The sequence below is a fragment of the Drosophila melanogaster genome, chromosome X, assembly GCF_000001215.4.
Source record: "Drosophila melanogaster chromosome X".
NCBI lineage: Eukaryota > Metazoa > Arthropoda > Insecta > Diptera > Drosophilidae > Drosophila > Drosophila melanogaster.
In genome coordinates this window covers 9,848,796-9,876,751 of record NC_004354.4, presented here as the reverse complement: position 1 = coordinate 9,876,751, position 27,956 = coordinate 9,848,796, and the positions used below count along the sequence as shown (strand labels likewise).

Genomic DNA, 27,956 nt, shown 5'->3' with positions numbered 1-27,956 from the left:
TTCCCGCTGCGGAAGGGGGCTGTGTGGGCGGGGCAGGGGCGGCTTTCTCGGCCCACTACTAGATGCGGCCAAGACGAACAGTTGGCTACGAGGCACGTTGGCGGGCGGAACACAACGCGATCGCAGCTGATCGCCGGTCATAGAAACGAGCGGGACGGCAGACGCGAGTCGGAGCGAGACGGCGAGCTTGGGAACTGAGGAGTCCCAAAGGTGTGAGCGAGATCCAGCATTAGCATATACACACACACGTATATAATTGACTGTGGAAAATATCGCTCTGTTTTTGTTTGCCAGCCCATAAAACTCAGTTTTTGTGTGGTGTGTTCTTGGAACTTGTGGCACACTGTGTCCCACTCAAGTGTCACCATTGTGCGCGGGGTGAGGGGAAAATGTTCAGGAAAATTGGGAAAGCGTTCGGGAACGCCTTTTGGGAGCGGATCAACTATAAATAGCAGAACATAAAAGAGAGAGAATACTGACAAAAAGAAGCCAAAAATAATTGAAGCGTGGGCAGCATTCAAAGGACAGTCAAGCCAGGCTACAGTGAACATGGAACAAATAAAACGAGTTGTAAACTAAAAAAAAAAATCGCAAATAAAAAGGCAAACAAATAAAATCAAATCTACATATAAATACCAAAGAAATAGTAATAAAATTAAAGTCAAAGACCTTTTAGCGAGTGTCTCCTATACAGACATAGTTGAGATAAACAATAAATTGGCCAAAGGCCAAAGCAGCAACCAAAAAAAATCAAGAAGAAGCAGAAGATCAGCCGTGAATGAAGAAGAAGCAGCAGCAGATAAAGGCAGATCAAACAAGCGAACAACGGACAACCAACAGGTGGAAGGAAACGAAGACCCAAAAAGATCAAAAACCTATAGAGCAACCCCTGATCTTTAAATCCAAATTAAAAAGGGTGCCACAGCTGATGTGCCGCCATGTCCCAAGCAGCTGCAGAAGACGATGAGGCTCTGCAGGAGGAGGAGGAGGAGGAGGCCGCGGAGCAGGAGGATGATCCGCTGGCCAATTTGCTGAGTTTGAAGCTGAAGAAACCACCCCACTGGAACTGGGAGCTGAGCACCTCTCGCAGCTGCAGTAATATTGCTCTGCCCAGGATCTTGTTATACGATCACACGGGCAATCTGCTTGTGGATGCCGATGGTCAGAAGGAGGAGATCTACACATCCAGGGATTCGCAGAGGCGTCGCAAGCGCTCGGCCACCGCAAATTTGGAGCGCAATTTCCATGGCCTTCGAATAGCAGAAGCCACGCCCACTCCCACGCCCACCGTAACGCCCAGCGAGGCCACGCCCAGTTCGAGTCGTGAAAGTGGGCGGCGGAAGACGCATGGCAGCTGCATTGACTTCAGCACCCACGAACTGCCCAACTGGGAGCCATCGGTGAGTTCGCGGCGCTCCAGTTCGCTGCGTGCAGTTCGCTTCCAGGAAACGGAGGATCTGCCCGTTTATCCCACGCCCCCCTCCACATCCACCCTGAATTCGTCGAGCTCGGGACCCAGGGAGAAGCGACGCTACCGCCGCTCGCAAAGCTCCATCCTGGAGAGATTCAGTCTCTCGAAGGGCCGCCACTCATCGCCGGAGTTCGCCCAGGAGGAGGATGTGGTCAAGGCGCCGCGTTACTACCTGCGAACCAGCAAGGCGGGAACTCTGGTGATACGCGAGGAGAGCTTCAGTTCCCAGAAGATGAGACATCGTCGCCGTCGTCCGCCGAAGCACTCCTCCAGCGAGAATATCCTGCAGGAGCAGGAGAAGGAACCGCCAGCCACCAGTGTCGTGCAGGCCACGACTCGCAGGAGAGCGCAGGAAAGGACACTCTCCACGTCGGAGGAGGATGTGCGGAATGAGGCGCAGGAGACACGAAGATCCAGGGGCAGGCCCAGGAATACAAGCCAACGCAGCTGCGGCAAGGATGCGGCTCAGGGTAAGTTGGAAATATAATAAAATTGATTATTTGATCAAAATAAATATAATTTATGTATAAATATACTCGTAGAGCTCATCACCGTGGATCCCGATAATTGTGTATATCGAGCAGCGCCGGGCGCCACCGCACGATAGAAGAGTAGCTACATGACTCCTCAAAACGAAAGTTAAAGCCACCCAAGACGACGGGATTTGGTCTAGAAAGCTGCACAAACGGCCTGGAAATGCAGGCAATTCGAGAACAGACAAAACTAGAGTTCCTCCATGTGATGTAAGACGATTAAACATATGAAAATAAAATCAATGCCTAAAACTCAGCCGTAGCAGTAATTATTTGCACATTCATTAAGGTGAACATATAATGAGGAGACTATTAAATTTTGGTTTTGTTGGTGCCAGAATATATTTTTATCAAAACCCATTGGCGAAAAGCTCTGACATTGTCATACTTTGACATTTGTCCCATTAAGTTGTTGAACATTTTTAAATGTAGGTTGCCAAAAAGGTCTGTCAGCCATTCGAATATATATAAATAAACTTAAGTAAGACTATTTAAACAAAAAAAAAAAACATTAAAATATAAGTTTTTGTTATGTTTGAGCTCAATTAAATCATAGTACGGCACCGAATTCGCAAATAGCCAATAGACAGCCTAGAAGTATGCAGCAATTCTGCTCGCAAGCAGATTGAGATGATTTGGATGTGAGATTGCAGAGTGTCCAGTGCGACACATAGTCACTCGTGGCTCCCAGTAAACAAGCTAATCAGCAAGTGATAAGCTTGGTCGGTCGTCGGGCCAATTTTAAATTAGTGAAAACAGTGCGACTGAAACCCTTGGAACGAGATGCGATCTGTACTGCCGTCGGTGGGATTTCTGCTGCTCCTGGCTCTGCTGCTCGGCTCCTCGTGCACTGAATCCGGCAGGGTGATCTACTTCAATCAACTGAACACCACCCAAGCCCTAGAGGCGGCCAAAAACAACAGCGATGCCCTGGGCAAGGGAATGCTCCTTGATGTGCGCGGAAATCGCTGCCCACGCGGATTCGTTCGCGATCATCATGGGCGTTGCAGAAGGGTGAGTGCTCTACCGATCTCAATTACGTTTATTTTGCTAATTCCAACTTGTTTACCCACTTAGCGTGTCTAAAACTGGACTCTCCCACTGAGCAAAGTTAAATTTAAATGCGTGTTTATTTTTAAGTCTGTTTGCCTTGCGCAGATTAAAACTGTCTACGGATCTTGTAACAACGATATGACAGATAACAGCAAATATTATATGTTTTTGCTTGGCAACAGCAATTTAAGATAAGATTATACCATCTTTCACATTAATATGGCCACTTTCTTAAATGTATAAGTAATTAGGCAGAAAATCAATAATTAATTTAATATATAATTCATTATGAACAAATATTATTATCGTAAAGAAAAGTAGTTGTTCTGAAAAGAAAGCTTTCTCAAGGGCTCAAGGCTTTGCTAAAACTATTATGGCCTATTGCATAAGTATGTTTCACATGTAGAAATCCCCAGATGGTACGATCCCAATGGACATTAACCCTTTCGCTTCGTCATGAAATCGAAACTACGTCACATCACGTGTCGTCGATCACGAAAAGTATGATGAAATACTGGGCTCTATGGGTTTCTGCAGATATAACGCAGATACAAGATACAAGATACAAGATACTATACACAGAGCACTAGACCCGACAACTCCGGCGTCAATGAGATAACGATGAGTCGAGGAACACTTCTGACTCAGCGCTATAATAATAACACTCAGTTGCTCTGGCAAGACCATTATTCGGTCACATTTTCGGGAAATTTCAGCGGGTGTGCGGTGCGATAACGAGGGTAAATATGTTGGATCTGTGACGTCTCTCGTTCCGTAATTGCCGTTAAATATTCAATGGGTTGTCGCGTGGTAAACACAACCACCACCACCCACATCGCTTTTCCAGAAAGCCCCGATGATTGGCCAAAATACAATTTTACACGGAATTTCGCATGGCTCACTTTGTCGCGATCGTTGCGAAGCTAAATTGATACCACGGACTTTTTTTTTTTTGTCAAAGTTCAAAAAGCTCTTCGAAATCAGATAGATAGTTATTATGGCTAACTCATCATAAAATACGGGGAGCACAAGCCAATTAACCCATGTTCTTACTCAGCTCTAAAAATACGGGCTATCTATTTCAATGGGGTTTGCGTTCAGGGAAGTTTGGTTGCTCAATCGTTTAGTGATTGGTTTTACTCCGTACTAATCTCGTGAGAAGGAGGGGCTTTTATTTATTTAGATAAGACATTTGGCGCCTTAAGTATTATATTTACCCATGCATATAGTTGGTTGTCAAATCGTTGTTAAAAAAAAATACTTACGGTGATGCTCTCTTAGAAATATAGGCTTTCTTCTCAGCATTTTACTTCGTATATAATCCAATTGTTGTTTTATTTTTATTGTTTTTGTTAAATGCATATTTTTAAAAATATTTTTCTCTCTCTTTTGTGAGTAATTTGAATTTTGCATTTGTTTTTTTTTTTTTTTTTTTTTTGAAAACCCTGGTTTTTCTAGTCCCTAAATCTATAGGTGATATGATGGTTCGGGTAAATCATAGAAAATTCGGAGAAGAGTGGCGAAAATCCCCTATTCTATCTTCCGCAGAGAACCGCAACAAATCGCCGAATGCACCGAAAAGGGCGTTGCGTATGGCGACGTCGAATGCAAATTCAAGAAGCTCAACCATGATGATATTATCGGATCCGTGTTGGACTACATACGGTTATGAGAACGGGTCCCCGTGCCTTTAGATACCGGTATTCAACCCGCTCCCTAGGCAACCGCTCTATTTCGCGCATCGGGCGGGAATTGAAATCAGTGCTGGGCAAGCGAAGCACTCAATTACACAGATTGCAAATGGCATGGAGGCCCAGATAAGATTTTCCCCCTGGTACCCCTTTGCGCAGAACAGGGTGATGTACTACCAGCCGGGGAAATCTATGGCCCCTCGTACCGATGAAGGGGCTAGAACACCCTGTTGCCAGTTTATCAACTCAATGAAAAGACAAGCGGGCAGAGCACTTAAGAAGTGCTACCCGAAACTTGTATAAAATCAGTTAACTGCCGGCACTGGAGCAAGCCACTTGGTTAGCTCAACTTTTTGTTTACGCGCCCTTCGGAGATACGTTTATATATTATATTTACACAATATAAATATAACCCCGTATAACGAGAGAAAAGATGTCGATGCACCAGCTGCTTCTATACTCACTTTGCCTTTGGGCCGTTGTCGTGTTTTGTGCCCCAACTCCCAGTGAATCCCGTCGCGTGATCTTCCTGAAGCCGAATGGCATTCATCGCGGCCAGATCCTGGCCACCCATGGCATGGAGAAGTCCTGCCCCAAGTGCCACATGCTGGATCATCGTGGCAATTGCCGGCGCATCATAGCTTATAATGCAGGTGGGTGTTGGATATTGTCGGATATCGCGTATACGCATTACGTATACGCCCCGTAAACGCCTTAGTCACGTTAAGGAGTGAAAGATACTAATCTGTGCTGTGTGTTTTGCAGATGGCGTGCGCTGCTGAAGTGATCTGAAGTGAATCCAATCATCGAACGAATCTCGCACTCTCTCAACAAACCCTATTTATTTATCCTATTTATCTGCCTCGCACGCTATACATTTTAATAATAATACAAAATCCACCGTTTAGTAAGAGTGTTTATTTATTTATTTATTTTTTTCATGTGTCTGGTGTGAATTGCGAATTCACTTTCAATTGTTGATGGTCAGTCAACAAGAGTGTATGCATTACAAGGACATGCGGTTATAGTAAAGGGTTTTCGGCACTCTTTAGGCCACCACTCTGTTCTCTTATCATTTAAATATGCATTGCGCTGGGAATTTCTTTGATTGCGTATATAATATCAGCACCTCGAGTGGAATCGGAAATATTTGATATAACGATTATAATGCCGACTTGACGCAAAATGCTTTGGCTGACTAATTATCGCGCATTAATCGTTCTTACCTGCAACAGGTGGTTGCCTATCATTATTTTTCCCGCAATATATCGCCGTAATCGTAGTCCAGCAGCAATTGCATTTGGTGGGAACTTTAGGATTCATAGGTGTCGTAAATGAGCAGGAAACCTACATCTTTTAATATTCCAACAATCGTTCGCAGAATTTTGTGTGAAAAAAATAATCGGTAAATCTCAATTTTTTGGCAAACTCCGTTTTTCCGAATTTCGGTCATCAAATAATCAGTTTTTTTGCCATAACTTTAAAAATAATTGTCTGAATATGGAATGCAGTATCTCGTTGTGCTCGTATTTATATTCCCAATCGAACTGAATCCACAAATGGAAATTTAATTTTTTTCAGATTTTTTGCAAATTTTGACGATGTTACCCCTTACAAAAAATGCGAAAATTTACCCAAAAATTAATTTCCCTTAATTCTTCAAAAAGTGATAGTAATCGTTAGCACTGGTAATTAGCTGCTCAAAACAGTTATTCTTACATCTATATGAGCATTTTTAGCCAAGTTATGACGAAAATTCCGTTTGTAAATATCAACTTTTTGGCAAAATCCGTTTTTCCGAATTTCGGTCATTAAATAATCAGTTTTTTTGCCACAACTTTAAAAATAATTGTCTGAATATGGAAAGGCATACCTCGTTGAGCTCGTAATAAAATTCCCAATCGAACTGTATTCACAAATGGAAATTCTATTTTTTGGCCATTTTTTGCAAATTTTGATGATGTTACGCCTTACAAAAAATGAACTAGCTACTGAATGAAAATGAATTAGCTACTCAGAATAGTTATTCATAAAAGTTTTTCATGATTTTTAGCTGAGTTATGATGATATTATACATTAACACCTATCACTTAAAGTTATCTAGATACCCGAGTTGTATATTGTTTTTGCTTCCTAAGTCAACCTCATTAACAAAAATAGACCTCATCGATTCTGAAAATATCCCGATCATTTAATGCGAATAAACGTACTTTTTCATGCGTCAGAGACGTCGACCATCTATCGATCACTCGAATGTGCCAAAAGGCTCGTCAAGATCGGAAAAAGGTATCACATAAGTAGGTAGGTATTACGCCTAGTTACGTACATATGTACATATATGTATGTAGGTGCGCACGTTGTGCTGATCGGGAACCAAGGGCCGCTGGTCAGACGTCCGCCCGACTTTGTACCGCTACGTCAGTTGGGGGAGGGGCTGGCATCTTATCAGGTATCAGATGGCGCGGCCATCGGTCCGCAGGTGATTCGGCTTTGATTTAGATTCATCAAGCGCCTTATCGACATGTCAGCAGGTTAGGACTTAATTACTGAATGAAATATCGATTTCACAACTGACCACGTATAATTTGCACTTGACCAACACTGAACGATTTAAGCGGGAAATCGAAAAATAATAGTATAATAAATATATTTGATCGATTTTCCATTATAGCGATGTAATGATTTAAGCAATATATATATATATTATGCCTCTTTAGACTAAAAACAAATCTAGAAGACAAAGTCGATACACATGCACATATATATATTTCTACGATTTTAAAGAGTTCATAATTATATTTTTCTTGTCACTTTCCGATAAAACGTTCTTTGCCTGTAAAGAATACTTGACAAGTCGAAAGGCCTCGAATTCTGATTTCTACATCATTCTAGACGGAAGACACCCAATGGCATTGCATAATTTCAGGCTGTACCAGGAACATACCCTACCCTACCACTATAGATCACACCGGATGGGGCGTCACCGATAAGAGCGGTGGTCAGTGATCCACCCGATGACGAAGTCTAACGGGACAATAAATCCCGAGTGCTGTCGCTTAGGGGGTGCCGACGCATGACGGTGGAATTTTACTACATCAACCGGCGGAGCACTCGTAAATTCCCCTGCGCTTTCGTCATGGCGAGGATCGAAAATAGCAGCCAATGGTATTGGAGTACCATAGTAGCGTAGTGCCAGGGCAGCCCACACAAACCGTAGACCGCAGCAGACAATAAGTATAAGTATAGGTATATGTATATGTATACAAATACTAATGGGCCCGAGAGTTGCGGCTATAGTGCCAATATCTTATCGCGTGCCAGTGGAATACCTTTTGGGGACTTATCTTATCAATATGCGGGCCGGCGGTAGCCGTCTTTGGCTATCGGCGTTGAATATCGGCAGGCACAAGCCCGAAGAGCAACGGCAGTCATAAAAGCGACTCCCAAGTGAATCGAACACCCACGAAAAATATAAAATCGCGACGAAAACTACCAACTAACTAAGAACGAAACTTCAAAGAGCAAGCAGAAATAGCAAGCGGAATATATTTTACGAAACAAAAACCACCAGCGATTATCTAATTAAAATGCAAGTCCAGCGTCTGCTCATCCTGACCTTTGTCGTTCTGGCCATGATCTTGGCCCAAAGTCCCCGGATTACGGAAGCCCGCCGCCTGATCTTCTACAATCCGCATACCAAGCCACTCACCAGTCAGCTCCTCGTGTCCCGCAGGCTCACGAAACCCTGTCCCGCTGGAAAAATGAGGGATCACCGGGATCGGTGTCGTCGCGCCGTCATCTTTGGACGCAGCACCTGAGCACCAAGCAGAAAAATCTCCCTTTTTTAGTAGTAGACTTATTTTTTTTTTTTTGACCTAGTCGTAAGCTAACTTATTTTAGTCGTAGTTACGTCACAATGTGACCGTCGAAGTATTTATTACAATATTTATTTTGTAGCTAGTAATAATGATAAGTAATAAACCGATGTCGATAATGATAAAAAACCATGGTGTCGCCTCAATTGCGCAAAATGTTTGCTTAAACGTATTACATTACGAAAGTTTGCCGTGGCATAAGAAAAGATATTTATTCAACAAATAGATTGCAGAGAGAAAATTCTGAATAAGCTGCAAAAAGACCAAAACGCCACAGAAGCTACGCAAAAAATGTGAAAAATGGCGGGCAAATTGCTTAATGTAAAGGGAATACAGTAAATTCGAAATTCTAATGAATTCAGTCTACCGTTCCATATTACAAATGTGGTGTCTTTTATGTAGAATAACCTTATTCAATTATAAATAAAATGAAAAAAGATAATTTCTTAAAATGAAAGTTATGCCAAGGGGATTTCTAAGATGACTGTTTAATTTCCTGTAAAATTTGTTTGAATCCTATGATTCACTTGGAAGAGCAGAGTACACATTCAGTTTAAATTAGTAATAGTTGGTTGTAAAAGAAAATCCGACCGCTTTCAAAGTACACTTCATATGTCACCAGTATATTTTCGCTAAAAATCAGAGCAATCTGCAGTTACTGGGCGTACATCACCAACATCATCATCATTTTAAGCGTTTCCGTGTCATGGGCAAACAGTTTAATCTAGACCCAAATCGAGATTGTAGGCGATAGGTTGACATGTTTAGTAAATTGCACGCCGGAAATCAGTGACGTCAGTGATATGACGATCCGCAAAACGAGACAAATAAAAAGAGAGGGAAAACCTTCCTGGGGGAAACCCCTGTGGTAGCTGCTTAAGCATTTCATACGCACCGTTGCCAATAAGTCATATGCTCCCGAACGTCAAATACACTGTCTGCACATTTGTACAAGGGATTTGGAATGCTTTGAACAATATGGGATTTTTTTCGTTAGTTGAAAACACAAATAAAAAAAGTCACTGCGCTTCATGTAAAAAAAAAAACATATAATAAATATTGTATGTATTTCAAAAAAATTGCTTTTAATGTCATTGAAGGTCACAATGAGCTTGACTTTGCGTTATGGGTGCCCAAAAATAGCCGAAAACGGAAACGAAAGTCGAGAGTCGCTTAAATGCGATTGGCTCGAATGGTGCTTTCTATCCAGTCCATGTAGCTGCTGACCCGGGTGTAAATTCCGGAAAACAACGCTGTGCCACAGTGTTTCCGTCCAATGGAGACCACGCCGGCCAGATAGACATATCGATTGCCGCTCGCCGTGTTTGCCTCTACGGTCAGTGGTCCGCCGGAGTCGCCACTGCAGGAATCAACGCCAATCTCGCCGCCGGCACACATCTGACTATCGGCGAGCGTAATCTTGGTGTCCTTGTAAAACGCCTCCTGGCACTGATCCTGCGGCTGGATGTGCAGCATCGCCTTTTGCTTGATCTTGCTGCTGCCGCTGGACTCGGTCTTGCCCCAGCCGGAAACATCGGCGGCTGAGCCGGCCAGCTGATTGGCATACCTGCCCCTCTGCGGTGGCAAACAGACGGGCTCCAGATTCTGCATCTGCAGCCAGTTCACCGGACGTGATAAACGCAGCAGGGCTATATCGTTTCTATAGTTCAATTCCGAGTACTGCGCATGCGGCAATATTCGATCGATGGTCACCCGGATATGCGGCGGAGCACATTCGCGTACGCCATTCAAATCATTCTCGCAATCCGGATCGGTGTCCCGATTCCATTCACCCAAAATGGCTGCGGTGAGATTCCTGCCCATTGTGTGAATGCAGTGGGCGGCCGTTAAGAGCCATCTCTGGGCGATAAAGGATGCGCCGCACGCATAGTCCTTGCCACCGCTCACTGTCTCGTACTCCAGCAGAGTGGTCCACGGGAACTCGAAGAGTCCGGTATTATGACCACCGACCAAGCGAAACGAAAAGGCGGAGCCGCAGTACGGATGCTCGGGCAGTTGGTCGATACCGCTGGGTGGGCGTGGCGTGGTGCGAGGCAGCAGTTTCAGCGTTGTGGTGCTGCTCGTGGCATTAGTGGTCCCATTACTGATCCTGGGTGCCAATGGCGGTATAATATTCGTCTCGCGGGGGCAGCAAACCTAATGGGAAATAAATAAGATATATATATATTATGGTGCATTGTATATATAAACATTTTTGGAAAATAAAAACTATAAGCTCAAGTGAAGATTGGGTTGTTTTACTATGGGTATATCAGCCGTTTTAGTTTTTTTAATAGCTCTCTAATTTCCGTTTAAATCAAAAAATGTATTACAATCAATTATGTACAAATCGCAAAGTAAGACGTAAATAAACTGTTAAAATAGCTGTTAATGCTAATAAATAGCATTATTCAGGTGAAGAAGATCTCCACGGAGCGTGGAAAACTGGTTGATGGTGGGAAACGTGTTTGCTGAACATCGGGCGAATATATACATATATATAGTATATAATACCACTTACCAGATCGGGTCGCTGGCGGGAGAAGCACTGTTGTTTGCTGGCCAATTCCATAAGTTTATCTACGGCATAAAAGTCGCAGTCCTTCTTCTCGATACAGGTGCCCCTACCGAATTCCACCGAGTTGCAGTTGCCAAAATGCATGATAGCTTCTAAAGGATTGAAAATGGGTTAGGAAATCTCGAAGGAGCGGTGGTCTTGAGTAAAACTCACTGCCAAATTGCTGGGCCTCAGCCCCCAAAAGGGTCAGGAAAAGCGGTATCAGCAGGAGCATTTTGCGAGGTTTTCCTATTTTCTAATTCCTATCAATTTTCTATTTTCCTATTTTCCGCTCCGATTGATTCTCGAGTCGCTAGCAAAGCTGCGTCCCCGGTGGCTGGCAATCAACTACTGATCTACTGGCGATCGGCAACCTCAAGCCGCGACCCTCGGAAGCTTTTTGAATCTCAGAGATTGGCTTTTGATTTGCCTTTTCCATCGCCGACGCTGCGTTGATTAGCTACGATCGGATCGATTCTCATTGATTGCGGCTGGGCGGGAAAACCCGTTGCCGCCTTCCAATCGCGCTTCCAGTCGCTCAATAAATTTAATAATATACTCGTAATTATATTCTCATACGTGTGCCATTTAATTCGCACCGCAAAAATCCACTGCTTTTCGTTGCACATTTTTCTTTTTTCAGTTATCAGGTCGTAACGAAGGGAAGTGTGAGCATTCGTATTTGTAATTGCAAAATGACCGATTCTCTTTGTGTTTATTAAAAAAAAAAAAGTGCAGTACAGTAGCTGATAAGACGGTTTAATGAAAATACCTAAATATAAATATTTCAAGATCGAGATGAAAAGAAGAATGTCTTTGCATTGGTGCTATTGATTTGTTTATACACTTGCTTTAATTATTTAATTGTAATTGCATATACATAGCAAATAAATATTTTTGCATAGTTTCTTTGATAAATTCTATTTCTCTTGCTGTGCAAACATATGAGGTTTAATGAAAAACAAAGGAAAAAAGAAAAATCATATTTAAATGCATATTGATTTATTGAATTATAGACTAAATATATTGGCTGCTAAATCAGGTTTGATAACTGTTCCGAATAGATTAATTGGTGATCATGAATTAGTGATAGCTGCCTGGGAATCTCTTATTCTGGTTTTCCCAAGACGGCATCTTACCGCAGGAGACTTCTGGAGAAAACCCGGATTGGATGCAAAACCCAGACGAATCAATGCACTTACCATTTAAAGATAATGCTGCGGTTTTTAGGTTTAAGAGTCAGCTTTACTATTAATTCGACTTTCGCTTTTAGCCAAGAACGAATATTACTGCGTTCAGTCAAAATAAATTCGCTAAAATTTATTTCACGTACAATTCTGGACTATTTTCCACTTTCCATCCTCTGCACTTTTCCCCCGCAGACTCACAGCGAAATCTACGAAAATGTCACAGCAAAAACCGCACGCAGCACCAAAGTTGCAACTTTTTGCCCAGTGGGCGTGGCAGATGGCGCCTTCTCCTTCGGCTATTCTGCTTCTTCTTGGTCCACAGCACGCTGTGCTCTATTAGAATCTTCTTTTTGTCTGCTGCCTTTTGCATAAATGCAAAATAGTCAAGGCTCAAACTGTGCCAGCTATGAAAATCTGTCTGGGAAAATGGGGAAAACCGGGGCGATATGTCCGCACGCAGGATACGAAATTTGAAATGTTGCAGCTGCATGGTCAACAGCAACAATAATTTTAAATACTTCGGGGATACGCCACTTGTGCTACCTCTTTAAAAGTCAGCAAAATATTTACCAATATACAAAAAAAAGAAAAGAAATATAAAGCACATTCTAATGAGCCCTAAAATGTACAAATTGCCCTGAAAGTAACGACACATTTTTCATCCTTTTTCAATTCACGTTTGCATGCTATTTCCTGCTAATACACAGCCAGATTAATTTCATATTTATTGGCCGGCTTTCGGAACCCACGACCGTATTCCATTGGATCCTTCCACTTGATTGCAGTTACCAATTTCCAGGCCACAACTCGAAACGGAAGTTTTCCTGCCCACCGAGATGCGTCTGTCCTGTGACTTGGCTTTTCTTTCCTGCGAACTGTTTTGTAGTCCTGCTCGTCCTTTATTATTATTTTTTCACAGCACGCAAAACTTTGTCCAGAGCTGTGACTTAAAAGTGGGCGGGCTTGGCTCCATTTGGGCATTACGTGCGATGCGGGTGGGCGTGGCTGGCATGGCGCTTGGGTGGCAGGAAGCCAAACTTGAGGCAGAGCAGAAGTATCTGTTGCAATGTCACCGACTTGAAATGGCCAAAAGCAGCGGGGGCTGCACGAAGGGGGCGGGGCAGCTGGTAAACGATAATGAATAATGTTGCTGGCGATAATGTTGCCGCCTCTGTCAGCAACATGAAAGTATTCGAGGCGGCAAGAGATGAAATCGTGAGTGGCGCGAGAAGTGCATAAAAGTTGGGTGATTCTACAATAGTTGGGTGTAGCTACATTTAGATACTAAGTGAAATACATTTGCTCTAGCGTTTGATCTTTGCAACTAATTAAAGAATATATAATAAAAAATATGTATAATAATACATAACATAACATAACATAACATACATATTAACATAATATAATAATATATACACATAAGATAGAAAGTAGAACGTTTAATGTGCTCTAAATATTTTCTAAATTTCATATTTATTCTCAACATTCGACGTGATGAAATATCCTTATCACGAAGGAAATTCTGAAAGAAGAAGCACGCACGGCAGCACCCACAACAGCTCCTCGCCCCGGGAAGCCTAACCCTTGCGGGGCCAAAGTTCAAGAGAATACTGATAACATTTCAGTAGAATAATTTCAGCTACAATGACTGTCACTTGGCCAGACACCCTTCGCTTCCAAAACCCCTTCTGGACTTTGGACTTTCAGCATTGATTCATGGCCCGGCAGCGTGCTTATGAATAACCATTCAGAAATGTCTCCCCTACCCCCTGCCCCCTGCCAACCAGCACATTGCCCACCGCCCAACGAACACCGCATTCAAAGTTTTTTTAATTGAAAATTCAAGTCGTCGTCATCGTTTGCTGGGAATGTGCAAAATGGGTCGAAAGGGGGGGAAAACACTTTTATCACCGCATAAACAAAAATCGAACAAAACGCGCCAAATGCGACAGCATAAATAGAATAAAGTAAATAAATAAAAGTTTCCAATTCACTTGAAATCAACGTGTAATATTTATGCGCCAGTAAACAGTGGCACTGCACACTGAATACTTGGGTATTTGGTGGGTTAAGGTACGTCTGGGATATGCCCGTTTATGGCAAAATCATATATGGCATAAAGAAAACGCACAAAGGAAGCGAGCGAATGTTTATCGCACGCTAATCACAAATCGCGAATCGGAAATGCGATTATTTTCGCACAGGCAACTTCGTAATCGAGAGAGGGGCTGGTGGTTTCTGAAAGGACGAGTTTTTTTAGGGAGAGGGGGTGGTGGTGTTGGCGCCAGGCAGAAGGTCACACATTTGCACGGTTGGATCGCCTGGCGACGCATTGGAAACTCCAAAAGGGGGGTAACATATTTGTAAGCTTAAAAAAAAAGAATATTTTCATCAATATTTATGATATATTTTCATTGTGGTTCTTAAGTCTTGAGATACTGGACTTGAAAGTCCGATTTCCACAATTCGTTAAGCCACTCAATGCGTATTATCATAATTTAATATTTACCATGGAGGAGCAAGTCCGCCGCTTAATCGAATCCCACTGGAAACGACGCCTCTGGACGCCGTTAAGCAGTTCAAACACGAGCGCACACACAGAACATTTCAATTGTCAACAATGTGCTCAAATGTGAATGCATCAGCTACTGAAACCACTTCAGTTCGCTGCCCCCGCACCACTTGCCATTTAAGTGGGCACCGCAGGGAGGGGTGGTGCCAGTGCCAGCGGTGGGTGGGTATGTGGTGGGGATTCAATGGAGAAAGGGGGTTTCCGGCGGAAACGAAAGGTTAAGCTCACTTCATGCGCGCTTTTTATGTTTGCCATGTGCATAAAACGCGAGTCCCGAAATTGATTTCGCTTCGATTTAAATAGACACGACTCCCCGCTGATTCCGAATCCAGGGGGTAAGCACCACCACCCATTCACACACCTGGTAAGGAGGTCCTGCATGACGCACACAGACTCACACATACATGCACGACGTGGAGACACAAAGGCAATTGTTGGGGCAAGTAAAAGTGAAAGTGTGCATAAAACGACGGCAGCTAAGGCGAAATAAATAAGCCAAATAAACAAGGAAAAATACGTCGGTTCAAGGGGCTAACAGGGTGTAAAGCGGGAATCACCGCCCCCCCCCCCCTCCTTTTTTTGGCTGGGTTGTTGACAATCGAGGCGGAACGCAAAATGTCTCACGGAGCTCATTTAACGGCCTCCCATCCAAGCAAACGATATTTATGTGCTTTCTACGCGTGTGAGTGGGTGTCTCTAGCCCAACGAAAGCAACGAACTCCCTCCTAAAAAAAAGTACACCTTTGTGTGAGGTGTGCGTGTGTAAAATAATGAGTCATAAAATTAAATTTCACTTCACAACGCAAACTTCGATTTTCGGCCCCTAGGCTCTTACAACGAGCTTTCCTCCAGGGAAAAGATCTCTGTGAAAAACTCATATCCTCTCCTGTTTCTGTTCGTCGAATTTTTCTCCTTTCACAGAAATGCAATTTCTTTTTTTTTTTGTGCCAGGCCCTAATTGTCACACGCATCGATTATCGCTGCTTGGCCTGGCAAATAAACACATCAACCTATTGACACGCACCTTTGGCCAAGCAGCAGCTTTTCCGGCTTTTCCCCCCTGCCTTCCCCGCTTCATCCGCGGACTTTTTGCCCGCCTTTTGGCTTTCTTTTTGTCTTTGCTCATATTTCGAGGTGTGACAAAATGAATATGTTAACTGCGTCGGCGAACTCATAACAACCAACACTCCTTTGCACGTTGGGAAAGCAAAAGAAGACTCCCCAGTTTCCTCATTCCAACAAAAAAAAAAAAAAAACAAACGACTGTGTGCGTGTGCTTCTTTAGAGTGTGTGGTGAAGGGGCGGAAAAGTGTTTAGTAGGCCTTAAACTTTTGCCGTTTTTAATGAGCCGCCCCCCACTGGAAAAGCGAAAAGGAAAGTCAAAGCGACAATTGACATGCAACGAAGGGAGCTCAACCGAAAAAATTGAACTGACAGTTGAGAGCTCAGCTCACGATTATGAAAAAACAAATTATTAGTAGTAAGTTTGTATAAGCAGCTATCTACAAGTCTGTAACTAAATTAATAATAACATCTATGAAAAATTGACAATAGTTTTTTTTATCAATATATACAATTATTTGAATACTTTTATGCACCTTGTCGTATATTTAATTTAAATTTTCTTACCACAATCATCACGTTGCCATCTCTATCGGTGCATCGACTTGGCCTGTTTATGCCCTCTTCGCTCCATTTCCTGCGTCAATTTGCGTTTGAGTAAGTGGCAGACAGTACAGGGGGACTCAGGATACAGGATATAGCTTAGGGGGTTAGCTAGCAAAGGTCATAATCAAATTTTATGGCAAACACTTGAACCAAAATAAGTGGAACGGGCTGAGAATTGAGGGAGACAAGTGACTTTGGCCTTTTGCACACTTTGTGGCATCCAAGCGATTGCCAATTGCATAAAAGCCAATTTGCCATGGCTGCAAAATAGCCGCAAGTGGCAATTTATTAACACATTCAACACAAGCACTAGCACACCGATGCACCCGATGCACAGACACACACACACACACACACACAGCGACACACACACAACCACACGCTCAGATATGAAGGATTTTTGCATCAATTGCAAGATGGCAACGCAGCTCGATCGAAACAATTTTATCTGGGAACGTAGAACGAAGAACCGCAACCCGAGCTGACTTCTCCATTTTCCAGTTTGGCAGGCAGCATGTGCCGGGCTTTTCCTTAAGACACAACCCCACTAACCCCCCCCCCCCCCCAACCCATGCCAACCGAACTCCTGATTTCCCCACCTACCCATCCGATTATAATAAACGCTCACCTGCCGCACACAAAATGAGCTATGCAACTCAGACGTGGCTGCTGCTTCTTCACCTGCCACCTGAGCCCCCGGGGACGCAAGAGGACGCAGCAAGGGGTTAAAGTGGTTGTCGGTGGCGGGTGGGGGCGTGGCACCCGAGACTGGCCCCTCGTCTATATGAAATAAGCAAAACTAATATTTCAGCGCCATAAATCATAAAAAGAAATAGAAATTGCTGCAGCCATGGACTGTTTCTCCAATGGAACGCAGGCGGCGGGTTTCGGGGAATGTGCAGCAAAATGGGGCGGGTCTACTCACCTGAAAATAGCTGCAATCGTTTCAAAGCGAAACAGTGACACAAGGCTACGCAAATTGTATGATAGCAATATAATATTGATTTCTATAAAATAATAATACATTATACTGCAAATATAGAAATTAGGGTTTCTATAGGTATTTATAACCCGTTTCCGCCTTCGAGTATCCACTGTATCATAGAACGCTGGATTTGAACCTGAACCTTTCCTTGCTCGACTTCTGCCCCTCGGCATTCCAGGTGGGCGGTGCGAGCGCTGGCGAGGGGCGTGGGGTCGCATTGGGTGGCAACCGGGTCACTTGTTCATTGTCATAAGTGCAGTTTACATTCAATCTAAACACTCACCACACTCCACCTCCATCCACCTACATAGTTCAATCGATTTCTATCTGGCAGCGCATAAATCGCTTTGCCACATGCCCCTGGTCGGCCGCCTTAACCCTTGGCTGGCCCACTGTGTCGAAACGACCGAACATCGCAACATGGGAACATCGAGCACCGAACATGTGCATAAATCGTGGCGGAATCTGGATTCCATATATATGTACATATAGCGACGGGGTGCAAGGTGGTCGTTTCCGTGAGGAAATTGTATTTGTGGTTAAATTTAATGCCAGTGTCTCAAGTGTTTGCGAAAACTGAGAGTGCGACGGGGGAATATTATATGTTTTATCGCTCTTTTGACTACACATTTATTTTGAAATATAACTTATATAAAATGGTATTGAGTGGGTAAACTTCTTTGAAAATCTGAAAATATAAACGGAATTTTTATACATGATAGAATATGAATATTCATAACGTTTATGTGGTTAATTTGGTGTTCCCTTTGCAGCTTGGCACACTGGATATATGTGCAGTTATTCCAATCCGCATCACGGAAGTCAAGGAGCACCTCCTACTCTTCCCTATTAAGCGATCAACACACCGCCACTGATTAGCCGGCAACGTGACCATTTGGCGGAGGAGGGCTGAATGGGTTTGGTGCAGCAGCCCGAGGCAATGACTTTTGGCCAACCCTCCTGCGAACCGAACCGTCGGCATTATTTACTGCTAGTAGTTCCCATGGGGCAGGGCCCAGAAACGGCAAACAGCGATTCCTGAGTACCGATGCCCAACCCCTGACCCGTAACCCATAGCTCGGAGTCCATAACCCGTAACCGAATCGAGCGTGGCCGAATCCAAAATCCGAATGTCCCAATGTCCGAGTGTCTGAATGTCTGAAATTTGCATATTTTGATGATACATGACTCTCTCGCTCCGCTGATGCTTCGCAACCAAAAAGTGGGCGGCAAAATGTACGCCCTGAATTTATGCAAAAGCGGGTGCCCAAAAAACGCGCGCGAAAATTCAAAACGCGCGGTTTTTGGTGTGCATTTTAATTTCCTCTTTTGTTTGGCTGGCCAGCAAATTCCCCGTTCCCCTGCATGCGCCCTGATTTTTTGGCCACTTCCTGCTGCAACTGCAGCTGCTGGCCGTTAACATCCGGCTTGCCAGCCAGGAGCTAACCTGCTAGCCAGGCTTTGGCTCTGATTTTGATTCTGATTCTGCATTTGCGCCTGGTTTTGGTTCGGCTTCTGGTGCCCACCTGACTGCCACCTGAGTTCGATCGGTTTGTTGATTCGCCCCTTTCGTTCGCCAGTTTGCCGTTTTCATATTTCCAATTTGCCGGCCACGCGCTTGACAGCCCCGTGGAGCAAAACTGGGGTCCATTTGCTTTGTGGTCCCCAGAGGAAGTCCGCCCTGATCGAAAGTGGAAAGTGGAAGTGCGGGCTAAAATAGCAATACCACAAACTAATCATCCAAGAAAAACCAAATCAGGCCTACGATAACTTGTTGCCATTCCTAATTGCAAATTGCTCGTATGTGGTTTACGTTTTAATTTATTTTAAATTTGCACAGAGCACAAAATCAATCTCTTTCCCTTGCCCATGACTATATCTTTTCGACTTTAAAGAAAGCTGAATTTCAATTTATAGAGAAAAGCTACAAAAAATTAAATAAATATTAGCTTCAAAGTAGTGTAATGTATTTGGCCAATTAGCGCAGAAACCTTAGCATATAATTTCCATATCCTTCAATATAAAAATCACCTTTAACATAACTCCTTGCAACAAGTTGTCCTGCCCCACAAGTAATCCGATGCAAGTGCATTCGCTAGTTTGGCTGGCCCAAAAATTTTTCGCCGGCCGACGTCGAGTTTCGATTTGATACTGTGGCGCTTTTTAGTATCGAAATTGAAAATGCAGCTGGGCAGGATTCGTTTGTGTTTGTTTGTTTTTTTTTTTTTCCGGAGGGTCTCTTCCTTTAATCTCGGCCTGCTTCTTTTTTTGTTTTGCATGTGTAATCCGATTGCAGGCGAGGAAAAGTGAAATGTCTGGGAACGTCATCATCAAGCGAAGAGCAGCACACTGGCTTCTCCCAATTTTTGGTTTTTTTTTTTTTTGGGGGGTTTCTGTGTTTGCCCGTGAAATTGAAAACGGCAACCGCAAATTAGAGGGAGAAATCGAAGCGCGGGGAAATAATCGATAGGACGGCGAAATGGCCATTGAACCCGGAGGTCGGGACTGGAAAAAAATCCGGCAAATCTATTAAAGCCAAGACTTAGGATCTCTACGACTTAGGGGGCGTTTGTTTAACAAATTTGCTCGCTGCCCATTAACACGGCTGTTGCTGTCGCATCCTGAGGGCTCCGAAAAGAATAAAAAATAAAAATACGGGTAAAACTGAAACAGAAACGGGAGGAAGCAGCGCGCCAGAGCCAGGATATCCGGCATTTATTTCGTCCTCGTCGCCCTTCCGTTTTTTATGCCTTGATAAGACACCCTGATAACAGCCTCCCCATCCGTACAAAAAAAAAAACAAGAAAACATATGCCAGCAAATTCAAATGGGAAATGAAAGAGATTTTTATCGTCCGGCAGCACAACGCATAAACTCGGCCGACACGAAAATCCATTTTATCATCTTATTATTATTATTATATTTATTTATTTTCCTGCCGACCGTCTTTTGTCCAGAGCAAACTATTAAATAAAATGTTGTTTGGCCTGCTCATCGCTTTTGATTATACGCCAGAGTCCTGGGATTTCAATGGGCCCAGTTGTATACTTTTGGGGGCTCATACTGAGATATGGATTACACAATACGATTCTGGGATTTTTGGCGGTGTAAGTGCATGTCAAAAACAATTATATGGTGTTCCCAAGAATATGGACACTTTTTTTGTTTATTGATTAAAATTAGTGCCAATAAAGATGTGAAAACCTAATCCTTTCGCATTATTTATATCTAAGAAGGGCACAAGTACACTTTTGAAAGCTGCTGTAAATGTGAGCTAACTTACCTTTATAATTTATAATAAAAATCCCAAACAAATTGATTTTTTTTATATATTTTTTTTTAGCTAACCAGAGTATCCAATAGTGTCATTCTTTTTCCCTCGACATAATTTTTAATTTGTGCCCCTTATGGGGACGACAAAACAGCGCAAGTTTATTGTTGTTTGGTGGGCGTGGCGGAAATTCGTTTTTTTAGGCAACAGCATGTGCCACGCCCCCGGATCTCTATTATCATCCGCCTCCCTGGGCACTTTTGCCGTTAAAGCGGCGAAAGCGAGAGAGGTGAAGGCTTTCGGAAATAAGTAATTGTTCTGCTGTTACAGGTAATTTCCTCCCTGGCCAAGGATTAGCCCCCGAGCAGAGACAAAAAACGTAATGCTTTCTATATATACTCGTATATTTGTTGTCCTCATATACACATACATATATATACTCAGATATATATATCGCTTTAGGGATGTATGTATATAATTATATATAATTTGTGGCCTGCAAATCTTTTTACACATGTCAGTATATAGCACTATATTCGAGGGATTTCAACACACAACAATGGGGCAAGCTGATTTCTGGGAGTTACATATATCTATATATATATATATGTATATATATCCTTTTGCTATAATATTTTGCTGTCCTTTTTTTACACTACACACTTGGTGTTCGCCTTGGTTTCGCTACTTAATTCGTTAAACATACAAAGCATTTAGTTTGGTTTTCACTATGTGATGAATATATATCATATTCGTATTGGTTTAATTACGCTATATGTTACTATATATAGGATTATTCGGTGGAGTTTCTGCTGCTCCAAAAAAATTTACATTACTACGCCGCTAAGTGAACTATTTTTGTTGCTTCATTGTTCATTATACATACATAAATCTTACAGCGAATATATGTGTGCCTTTCTGCCTAGTTACATTAGGATATCGTCTAGTTGGATAGCTTATCATTGTTTATTGGGGTGCTTGACCCAAATTAATTCTTTTCCGGCTCGTTTGGTGTGTTTGTGTGTGGATGTGGGTGTGCTGCTGGTTAGTTTCGGGATCCATGAGTAAACAAGAAATCAACAAAAATTTGCCCAACAATCAGCGAGCTGTGAGCACAACTCGAACAAAATTTGTTTGTGCAAATTAAACAGTTTTTTTTTTCCCCAAATTCGCTCCTTTCGAAAGTCTATTATTTATTAACGTGTGAAATGGAAGCCAAACTCTTTATACACTTTTCCGTTGAGCCTCTGTTTACTGACCTTTGCTCTAGACTACACAGTAGATTGTAGGTTGTAAGCATTATTAATAAATTAAAATTTAACCAAAATCTATGAAGATATAGAATAGCTTTAGACTGACTGACTGCTGATTGTATCTCTCTCTTTAATCACTTTAATTATACGAATTGTATGGACTTGAATTCCTATGGTCTGCCTTCATTAGCTTGGCATTTTGTTGCCGTGTATGCCAAATATTTGATTTGGCAATCAGGCGCAAATACAACAAATTTGCCACAGAATGGGTGGTGGGTGGTGGGCGGTGTTTCCTGGGCAATTGCCTTGTCCAGTTCCTGTGTCAAATGCATGTCTCACACAAATACACACACACTCACGTGGACAAATGCCCAAAGTGTGAAATGAAAACACGGCAGCAACCGAAACGCGTTACAAAATGTTAATTTGCAGTGACATTGGCGGGCGGTTGGCGATGCGATTGGTGGTGGGTGGTGGGTGGCAGGCGGATGGCAGCGGATGGTTGGTAATGGGGTGGTGGCATTGCGGCAGGTGCCTCACTTGACCACAAGGCAGCAGCTTTGTGCTCTACAGGCATTAACAAACAGCAGCAGCAGCAGCAACAACAACAACAACAACTGCAACAACATTTGCAATCAGTCGCCGAACGGCAGCAATAACAACAACAGCAGTTTGATGATGACGATGACGAGCAACCGCTAACACCAACCGAGCTGCAACCAAATGACCAATGAGCCAACCACTGCCCACACACACACTCACACAATCACATACTCAGCCACCCACATACACATACACATGGATGGATGGACAGAGACAGATGGACAGGCAGACAGAGAGAGAGGGAGAGATTGAGAGTCGACCATGTGTCAGGGCAAGCTTGTCGCTCGTTATGCCCCTTTTGGGAAAGTAAAAAAAAGAGGGTATAAGCGACTGAGGAAAATCGAAAAAAAATTATGATGCATATAAGTAATTTTTCTAATTGAAAGACTGTTTTCAAAATCATTGAAGAGTTCAGAAAAGTACTTCACGTTAAGCCATCTACAAAATACCATTGCATATTTCTAGGCATTTAAAGTGGAAATTTTATGTGAGTTGGTTATTTAATGGCCAACGAAAATGGTTATAACTTTAAGCATACAATAGGCATTCAAGTGGCACCTCCGAGATATTTTGATTGTTATGCTATTATTATATTTTATCAAGCCGATTCTGTTTTGCGTATGCCTAATAAACTAGAGACTGTAGCTACTCCGCTTACTACTACAGGGTATCAGCGACTACCATCACAATTGCCAGCGATTGCAGCTGGATGTTGCTGTCGTTGGGTCAATGTTGATGCTGATAAGTAGCAAAACATGAGGTCGCCTGTAATTATGCGAGTGTTGCAAGTTAATTGCAATTGTGTGCAACTGACGGTAGCGAGATTAATTAAATTCATCCCATGCACGACACTCGCACTCGCAATTGCTGTTGCATCTGCAGTTGCTGCCGCTGCTGCCACGCAGCAACATCGCTGCCCAGCGGCAACAACCTCCTGTTGGCCTGGCATCACTCAATGCCAGGACAAGGCAATGGGGACAGTCTATCTGTTTATTTGCTTATCCAGCCCAACATAACCCATTGATGCCCCCATCCGGACACTTACACCCACACACACGCACACACAAACGCACACTCACTCTCAATCACACGCGCATTGTTTAAAGTTTACTAATTTCATGCATATTGCTGCTCTGGCGCATTTGTGTTAGTTAAGTGATTTATTGTCGCAAAATTGTCATTATTAAAAATTAATGATGTCATAATTAAGTGTGTTGCTGGTGTTGTTGTTGCTGCTGCATGTTGCTGCTGCTGCTGCGCTGTGCGTTTTATTGTGAAATGATTTACATGGCGTCACGGCCGAAGGGGCGAAACATTAGCTGCTCCGGACATTTTAGCAGCGCAAATTTATGAACTGCAAACAACAAATATGCTCGATTCAATTTAATTTCCATAATTTAATTAGTCTTGTGTGGACAGCAGCGATAGCCCCAAAGGAAAGTGGGGTTGGGCTGTGTTATTTAAGGTTCAAATGGGTCTGGGGATTGGTTGTGTTGGGGATTGGACTGCGGATTGGGATTGGTATTGCGATTGGGGTTTTGACCACCCCCTGTACTTGGGGCCATTTGCATAACTGGTCGGAAAAGTGGTTTGGCCTTGCTCATCTGCCGGTTGGATTTCGAGTTTTTAAACACAACAACGAGATATGGTAATATGCCTCAAGGAAATCTGATCTGTTGGGAACTAACTATAGATAGATATATATCTTTTCTCATACAATATTATTACATCACTAGCTCACTTTCCCATTCATCGTATTTGCTGCCTTAATCGGCTGACACTGCAATTTCCAATCGCTTGATGGCTGCTCATAAAAATATTGCAACACTTTACACCTTTTTTATGCTCAGCATTTCTGGGAATAGGAAAAAAAAAACTGATAACAGTAAATAGTGAAATTTGCCAATTCATAAAAATATTCTTTTTTTTCTAGTTATATCTACTAACACGTTGAGCTATGCATATGTAAATATAAGATAATGCGCATAAAAACCAATTATTACTAACAAAATAAAACACATATAGCTAATTAGTAATTTATATAAATATTTTTACAGGGCACTACATAGTCGGCAGCCTAATTTGCTTGAAGCTTACTACATCCACAGAAAAATGAATGACTGCGAATTTGTCACTTTGTCAAATTGCAATATTTGCAGGTCCGCTCCGAATGGTTTTGCCCTCCTCTCGACTGTCATGATCGATGTTGTCTTTTATCTGAGTCCGAAATGCACACCAATGGAAGCTCCATGCCATCCACAATTTCAATGTATTAAAAATAATCACCAAAATGGCCAATAGTCGAAATGGCCAACTGCAATCGCATATACCGCATATAGCATATACAGCATATTCATGAAAATGAAATGATGTAAAAAGAAGTACTTCTACCCGTACATAAATCATCCAGCCAGAATTTTTTGGGTGGCGATAAAATGGTAGTTCACGCTGAATAAGAAAGATCGCATCAGTGAAACAGTGAGCATACCCTGTAAACTATGTGCATTTGATTAAAAATTACTGATTTCAAAAGACGCATTCATTTAAGAGGCTTAACAGTATGTAATCCAGAAATAAGTAAATATTGCTACACCTGCACTTTGCATTCACTCACTCGTTTCCTGTCAATATACAAATGTGTCGGGTTAGCCCCATCTGTCCAGCTTCAGTGGTCAGCCACGCCCCCCGCCTCTACGCCCACTTGTGCTGCAGCTATGCTGCATCGTGCAGAACTCACCGCAAATCAGTTTGGCCAGAGTTGACCCGCCTCGCCCAAACCATTTGATTGATTGAAAGTCAGGCCAAAGTTGGAATTGAGTTTGCTGCAAATAAACTGATGGACTGCGTAATTCCCTGGCCAGGCTAATTAGGTCACTGCAGCGGCTTAGTGATGGTATTTGCAAATACCATGTAAAGTGTGCGAATTATCGAAGGAAAGTAGTTGGTTTTTGGTTGACACTTTAAAAACTAAGCTATACTTAGTTTTAAGTCTTTTGAACGGGGTAAAATGGAAGCGATTTTTGTAAATTTGCTGTACTAATTGAAAAATCTAATCAACGACACTGTGTCCACAAAACAATGCTGGGTATCAGTTTGAGGCAGCAGCTGCCGCTTGATTCACTCAAATAAATTACACTTGCCATGTATTAATTTAAGTCATAATTTCCCATTGGCAAATCCCTCGATGCACAGCCAAAACAAAAAAGTAAAGAATAAAATGGAAATAAAAAAAAAGAAAAACATCAAATAACAATGCATAAACTGAAAACCAACTAAATGAAACAAAGAGCTCAAAAAGTTTCAGTCGAATGCCGACGAACAAAAACAAAACTGCAAAATGTCAACTTGTGCAAATAATGCAAATGTTTATACAAATTATTATGTGATTTTGCAAAAGGGGTATTTATAGCTAGCCAGCAATACTAAAGCAAAAAAAAAAAAAAAAAAAAAACACACAAAAGTTGTACAGCTTTGGCCAGTTTTCGGCCATGTCCCCGGCCACGCGGCGTATACGTAATCATTTTCCTTTCGGCCATTAAAAAGTTGATTTTTATACTGGCCAAAAAACCCAAACGAAGCGAGAGACAGCCAGCACTTTCGTATTTAAACGTGATTTTAAATAACCGCAACAGATTTTGTGGTTTCATGTTGCATTTGCCGTTCGATAAGCGACAGCCCGACATTGCCGGGTGGTTTTTGGATGTTGCACGGTGGGGCACGTTGGTGCATAGTGGTGCAGGGTGGCATCTGGGTGCTCGAGGATGATGCAGGATGCCGGGTGAGTTGGCTCGATAAGGTCCCCGGTTACACAAACCGGTGGGGAACTGGCGGAACAGTGAATGCTCTGCGGTCAAGTGCATTTAAAATGCAAAATGCACGCGTTTGCGGCGACACTGCAACGCTGGTGGTGCCTCCACTTCGGGATTACGTATTAAAAATGCCCAAAATCATAATTTTAAAATTGCAATTAAATGCGCAAGTATTTTAAGTCCTCAATGGATGTCTGCATTGCCCTGTGGGACCCTTTTTAAGCCCATAAAATTGGCTAATATATTAGTAGTTCGTCACGTTTTACTGATCGAATTTTGAAAACAAATACGTAGGATTTTAGACACTAAAATAATAAGCTGAAGCATTAAGTTAATGTACAAAAAAAAAAAGGCAAAGGTAAATAATTATATTTTTCAATAATCAAAAATATGTTGTTAAAGTACAGGATTAAATCTTAAAATATGAACGGCAATATATGAAAATATCAGGCTATGCAACGCGTGCAATAAAAATTAATAGCATTGTGGTAGTTTTTTTTTCGCATTGATGTACTCTCTCTCATAAAGATTAACACTTGATTATTGTTAATGTTATTACCTAATGTCCACAAACACACACGCACACACACAAAGTACGCTCTATACACATTTAGAGGGGGCATAAACAGAATGTTTTCATACATCCAACGGTATGGGTATGGATTTAAGGTCTGTTCTTTGGGTGGGTTTTGCATAATGCCTGCCATAACACTTTGCCAACTATCGATACTCGTATTTTGTATGCTTGCTGTATATATTATTTTGATCTTTTCACGTTGTCCGGCCTAACTTAAAATATACAATAGTATTTGGTTTTATGGATTACGTTAATGGTTATGTCCGTAATTATGATTACTATTCATCGCTGTTGTTTTTCTTGTTTTTAATCGTTATTGTACTTACGCTATGCACACACAAAAAAAAGTAACCTCTGACTGCAATCAAGGTCTGATTGATTTTCGTTTAGGGGGAGACAAAAAAAAAATGCACATTTAATGCTAATTATCGTAATCGTAATCGCTATCCATATTATTCTTTTGCCTATTTATATTTATAGATGTGTGTAATTCCAATCGCCATTCTTTGGCCGCTGCTGCACTGATTCCTTTGTGATCCTCTATCCCACTCCTTGTCCCATTCCTCTTCCATCTTAATCCTTTCGGTCCGTGTCCTTTTCCCTCGGCATCGCCTTGTTTATATGTATGTTTAGTGGAAGCTCCTGTTGCATGCCGCTCGCTACTTACGTCATACGCTTACGCTTACGATACGTTACGTTACGACATCACGTCGCTGACTTCTAGTTCTGTTTCCAACTGGTCGCTGCAAGAGAATAAAGATAAAGGATAAGGATCAACAACAACAAGGATAAGAATAAAGGATCAACAATTGACAAGGTAAAAGATTGTACAATTCTAGAAACAGTAA

At 42.4% G+C, this 27,956-nt stretch overlaps 6 protein-coding genes across 11 annotated transcripts in view; 4 read left to right on the top strand and 2 right to left on the bottom strand.

Annotated features, from left to right (window-relative positions):
* The first annotated feature begins 79 nt into the window (after positions 1 to 79).
* Positions 80 to 2,259, top strand: CG15247 (uncharacterized protein). Its single transcript, NM_132356.3, has 2 exons — positions 80 to 1,941; positions 2,014 to 2,259. Exons 1-2 carry the CDS (start codon positions 939 to 941, stop codon positions 2,076 to 2,078), a joined length of 1,068 nt encoding a protein of 355 aa, NP_572584.1. The 5' UTR covers positions 80 to 938; the 3' UTR covers positions 2,079 to 2,259.
* Positions 2,260 to 2,694: 435 nt separating this feature from the next.
* CG32695 (uncharacterized protein) lies at positions 2,695 to 4,370 on the top strand. 3 transcript variants are annotated; one of them, NM_001298136.1, is made up of 2 exons: positions 2,695 to 3,018; positions 3,082 to 4,370. In NM_001298136.1, the coding sequence occupies exons 1-2, from the start codon at positions 2,788 to 2,790 to the stop codon at positions 3,088 to 3,090; spliced, it is 240 nt and encodes a 79-aa protein (NP_001285065.1). In that variant the 5' UTR covers positions 2,695 to 2,787; the 3' UTR covers positions 3,091 to 4,370. The 3 variants fall into 3 exon arrangements, with proteins under 3 accessions (NP_001285065.1, NP_001285064.1, NP_727367.1); NM_001298135.1 differs by having other exon boundaries at positions 2,763 to 3,018; positions 3,082 to 3,337; NM_167205.2 differs by having other exon boundaries at positions 2,763 to 3,018; positions 3,082 to 3,210.
* A 679-nt stretch (positions 4,371 to 5,049) lies between these two features.
* CG45061 (uncharacterized protein) lies at positions 5,050 to 5,654 on the top strand. Its single transcript, NM_001298134.1, has 2 exons — positions 5,050 to 5,401; positions 5,514 to 5,654. Exons 1-2 carry the CDS (start codon positions 5,188 to 5,190, stop codon positions 5,528 to 5,530), a joined length of 231 nt encoding a protein of 76 aa, NP_001285063.1. The 5' UTR covers positions 5,050 to 5,187; the 3' UTR covers positions 5,531 to 5,654.
* A 2,529-nt stretch (positions 5,655 to 8,183) lies between these two features.
* On the top strand, positions 8,184 to 8,684 carry CG45060 (uncharacterized protein). Its single transcript, NM_001298133.1, has one exon. It carries the CDS (start codon positions 8,336 to 8,338, stop codon positions 8,564 to 8,566), a length of 231 nt encoding a protein of 76 aa, NP_001285062.1. The 5' UTR covers positions 8,184 to 8,335; the 3' UTR covers positions 8,567 to 8,684.
* Positions 8,685 to 9,681: 997 nt separating this feature from the next.
* Ser7 lies at positions 9,682 to 11,519 on the bottom strand. The gene is made up of 3 exons (NM_132354.3): positions 11,355 to 11,519; positions 11,145 to 11,293; positions 9,682 to 10,780 (listed from the first exon to the last, which is right to left on the bottom strand). The coding sequence occupies exons 1-3, from the start codon at positions 11,413 to 11,415 to the stop codon at positions 9,797 to 9,799; spliced, it is 1,194 nt and encodes a 397-aa protein (NP_572582.1). The 5' UTR covers positions 11,416 to 11,519; the 3' UTR covers positions 9,682 to 9,796.
* A 9,783-nt stretch (positions 11,520 to 21,302) lies between these two features.
* Positions 21,303 to 27,956, bottom strand: part of CARPB (Carbonic anhydrase-related protein B) — a 72,227-nt gene continuing 65,573 nt past the window's right edge. For 3 of the 4 annotated variants that reach the window (NM_001298132.1, NM_001258664.2, NM_132353.3), the window contains exon 9: positions 27,526 to 27,851. In NM_001298132.1, coding sequence (NP_001285061.1) covers positions 27,829 to 27,851 — 23 coding nt within the window. In that variant the 3' untranslated portion in view covers positions 27,526 to 27,828. Of the gene's footprint in view, positions 27,852 to 27,956 lie in introns of all 4 variants that reach the window. The other variant, NM_001272461.1, reaches the window with a different exon arrangement.

What these genes read in the sequence shown, in the direction of transcription:
- CG15247 (NM_132356.3), top strand. Translation starts at nt 939, where the DNA reads ATGTCCCAAGCAGCTGCAGAAGACGATGAGGCTCTGCAGGAGGAGGAG. An exon ending in CGGCAAGGATGCGGCTCAGG is followed by an intron (nt 1,942 to 2,013) that starts GTAAGTTGGAAA and finishes ATATACTCGTAG; the next exon opens with AGCTCATCACCGTGGATCCC.
- CG32695 (NM_001298136.1), top strand. Translation starts at nt 2,788, where the DNA reads ATGCGATCTGTACTGCCGTCGGTGGGATTTCTGCTGCTCCTGGCTCTG.
- CG45061 (NM_001298134.1), top strand. Translation starts at nt 5,188, where the DNA reads ATGCACCAGCTGCTTCTATACTCACTTTGCCTTTGGGCCGTTGTCGTG.
- CG45060 (NM_001298133.1), top strand. Translation starts at nt 8,336, where the DNA reads ATGCAAGTCCAGCGTCTGCTCATCCTGACCTTTGTCGTTCTGGCCATG.
- Ser7 (NM_132354.3), bottom strand. Translation starts at nt 11,415, where the DNA reads ATGCTCCTGCTGATACCGCTTTTCCTGACCCTTTTGGGGGCTGAGGCC. An exon ending in TGAGGCCCAGCAATTTGGCA is followed by an intron (nt 11,294 to 11,354) that starts GTGAGTTTTACT and finishes TCAATCCTTTAG; the next exon opens with AAGCTATCATGCATTTTGGC. An exon ending in CCCGCCAGCGACCCGATCTG is followed by an intron (nt 10,781 to 11,144) that starts GTAAGTGGTATT and finishes ATTTCCCATTAG; the next exon opens with GTTTGCTGCCCCCGCGAGAC.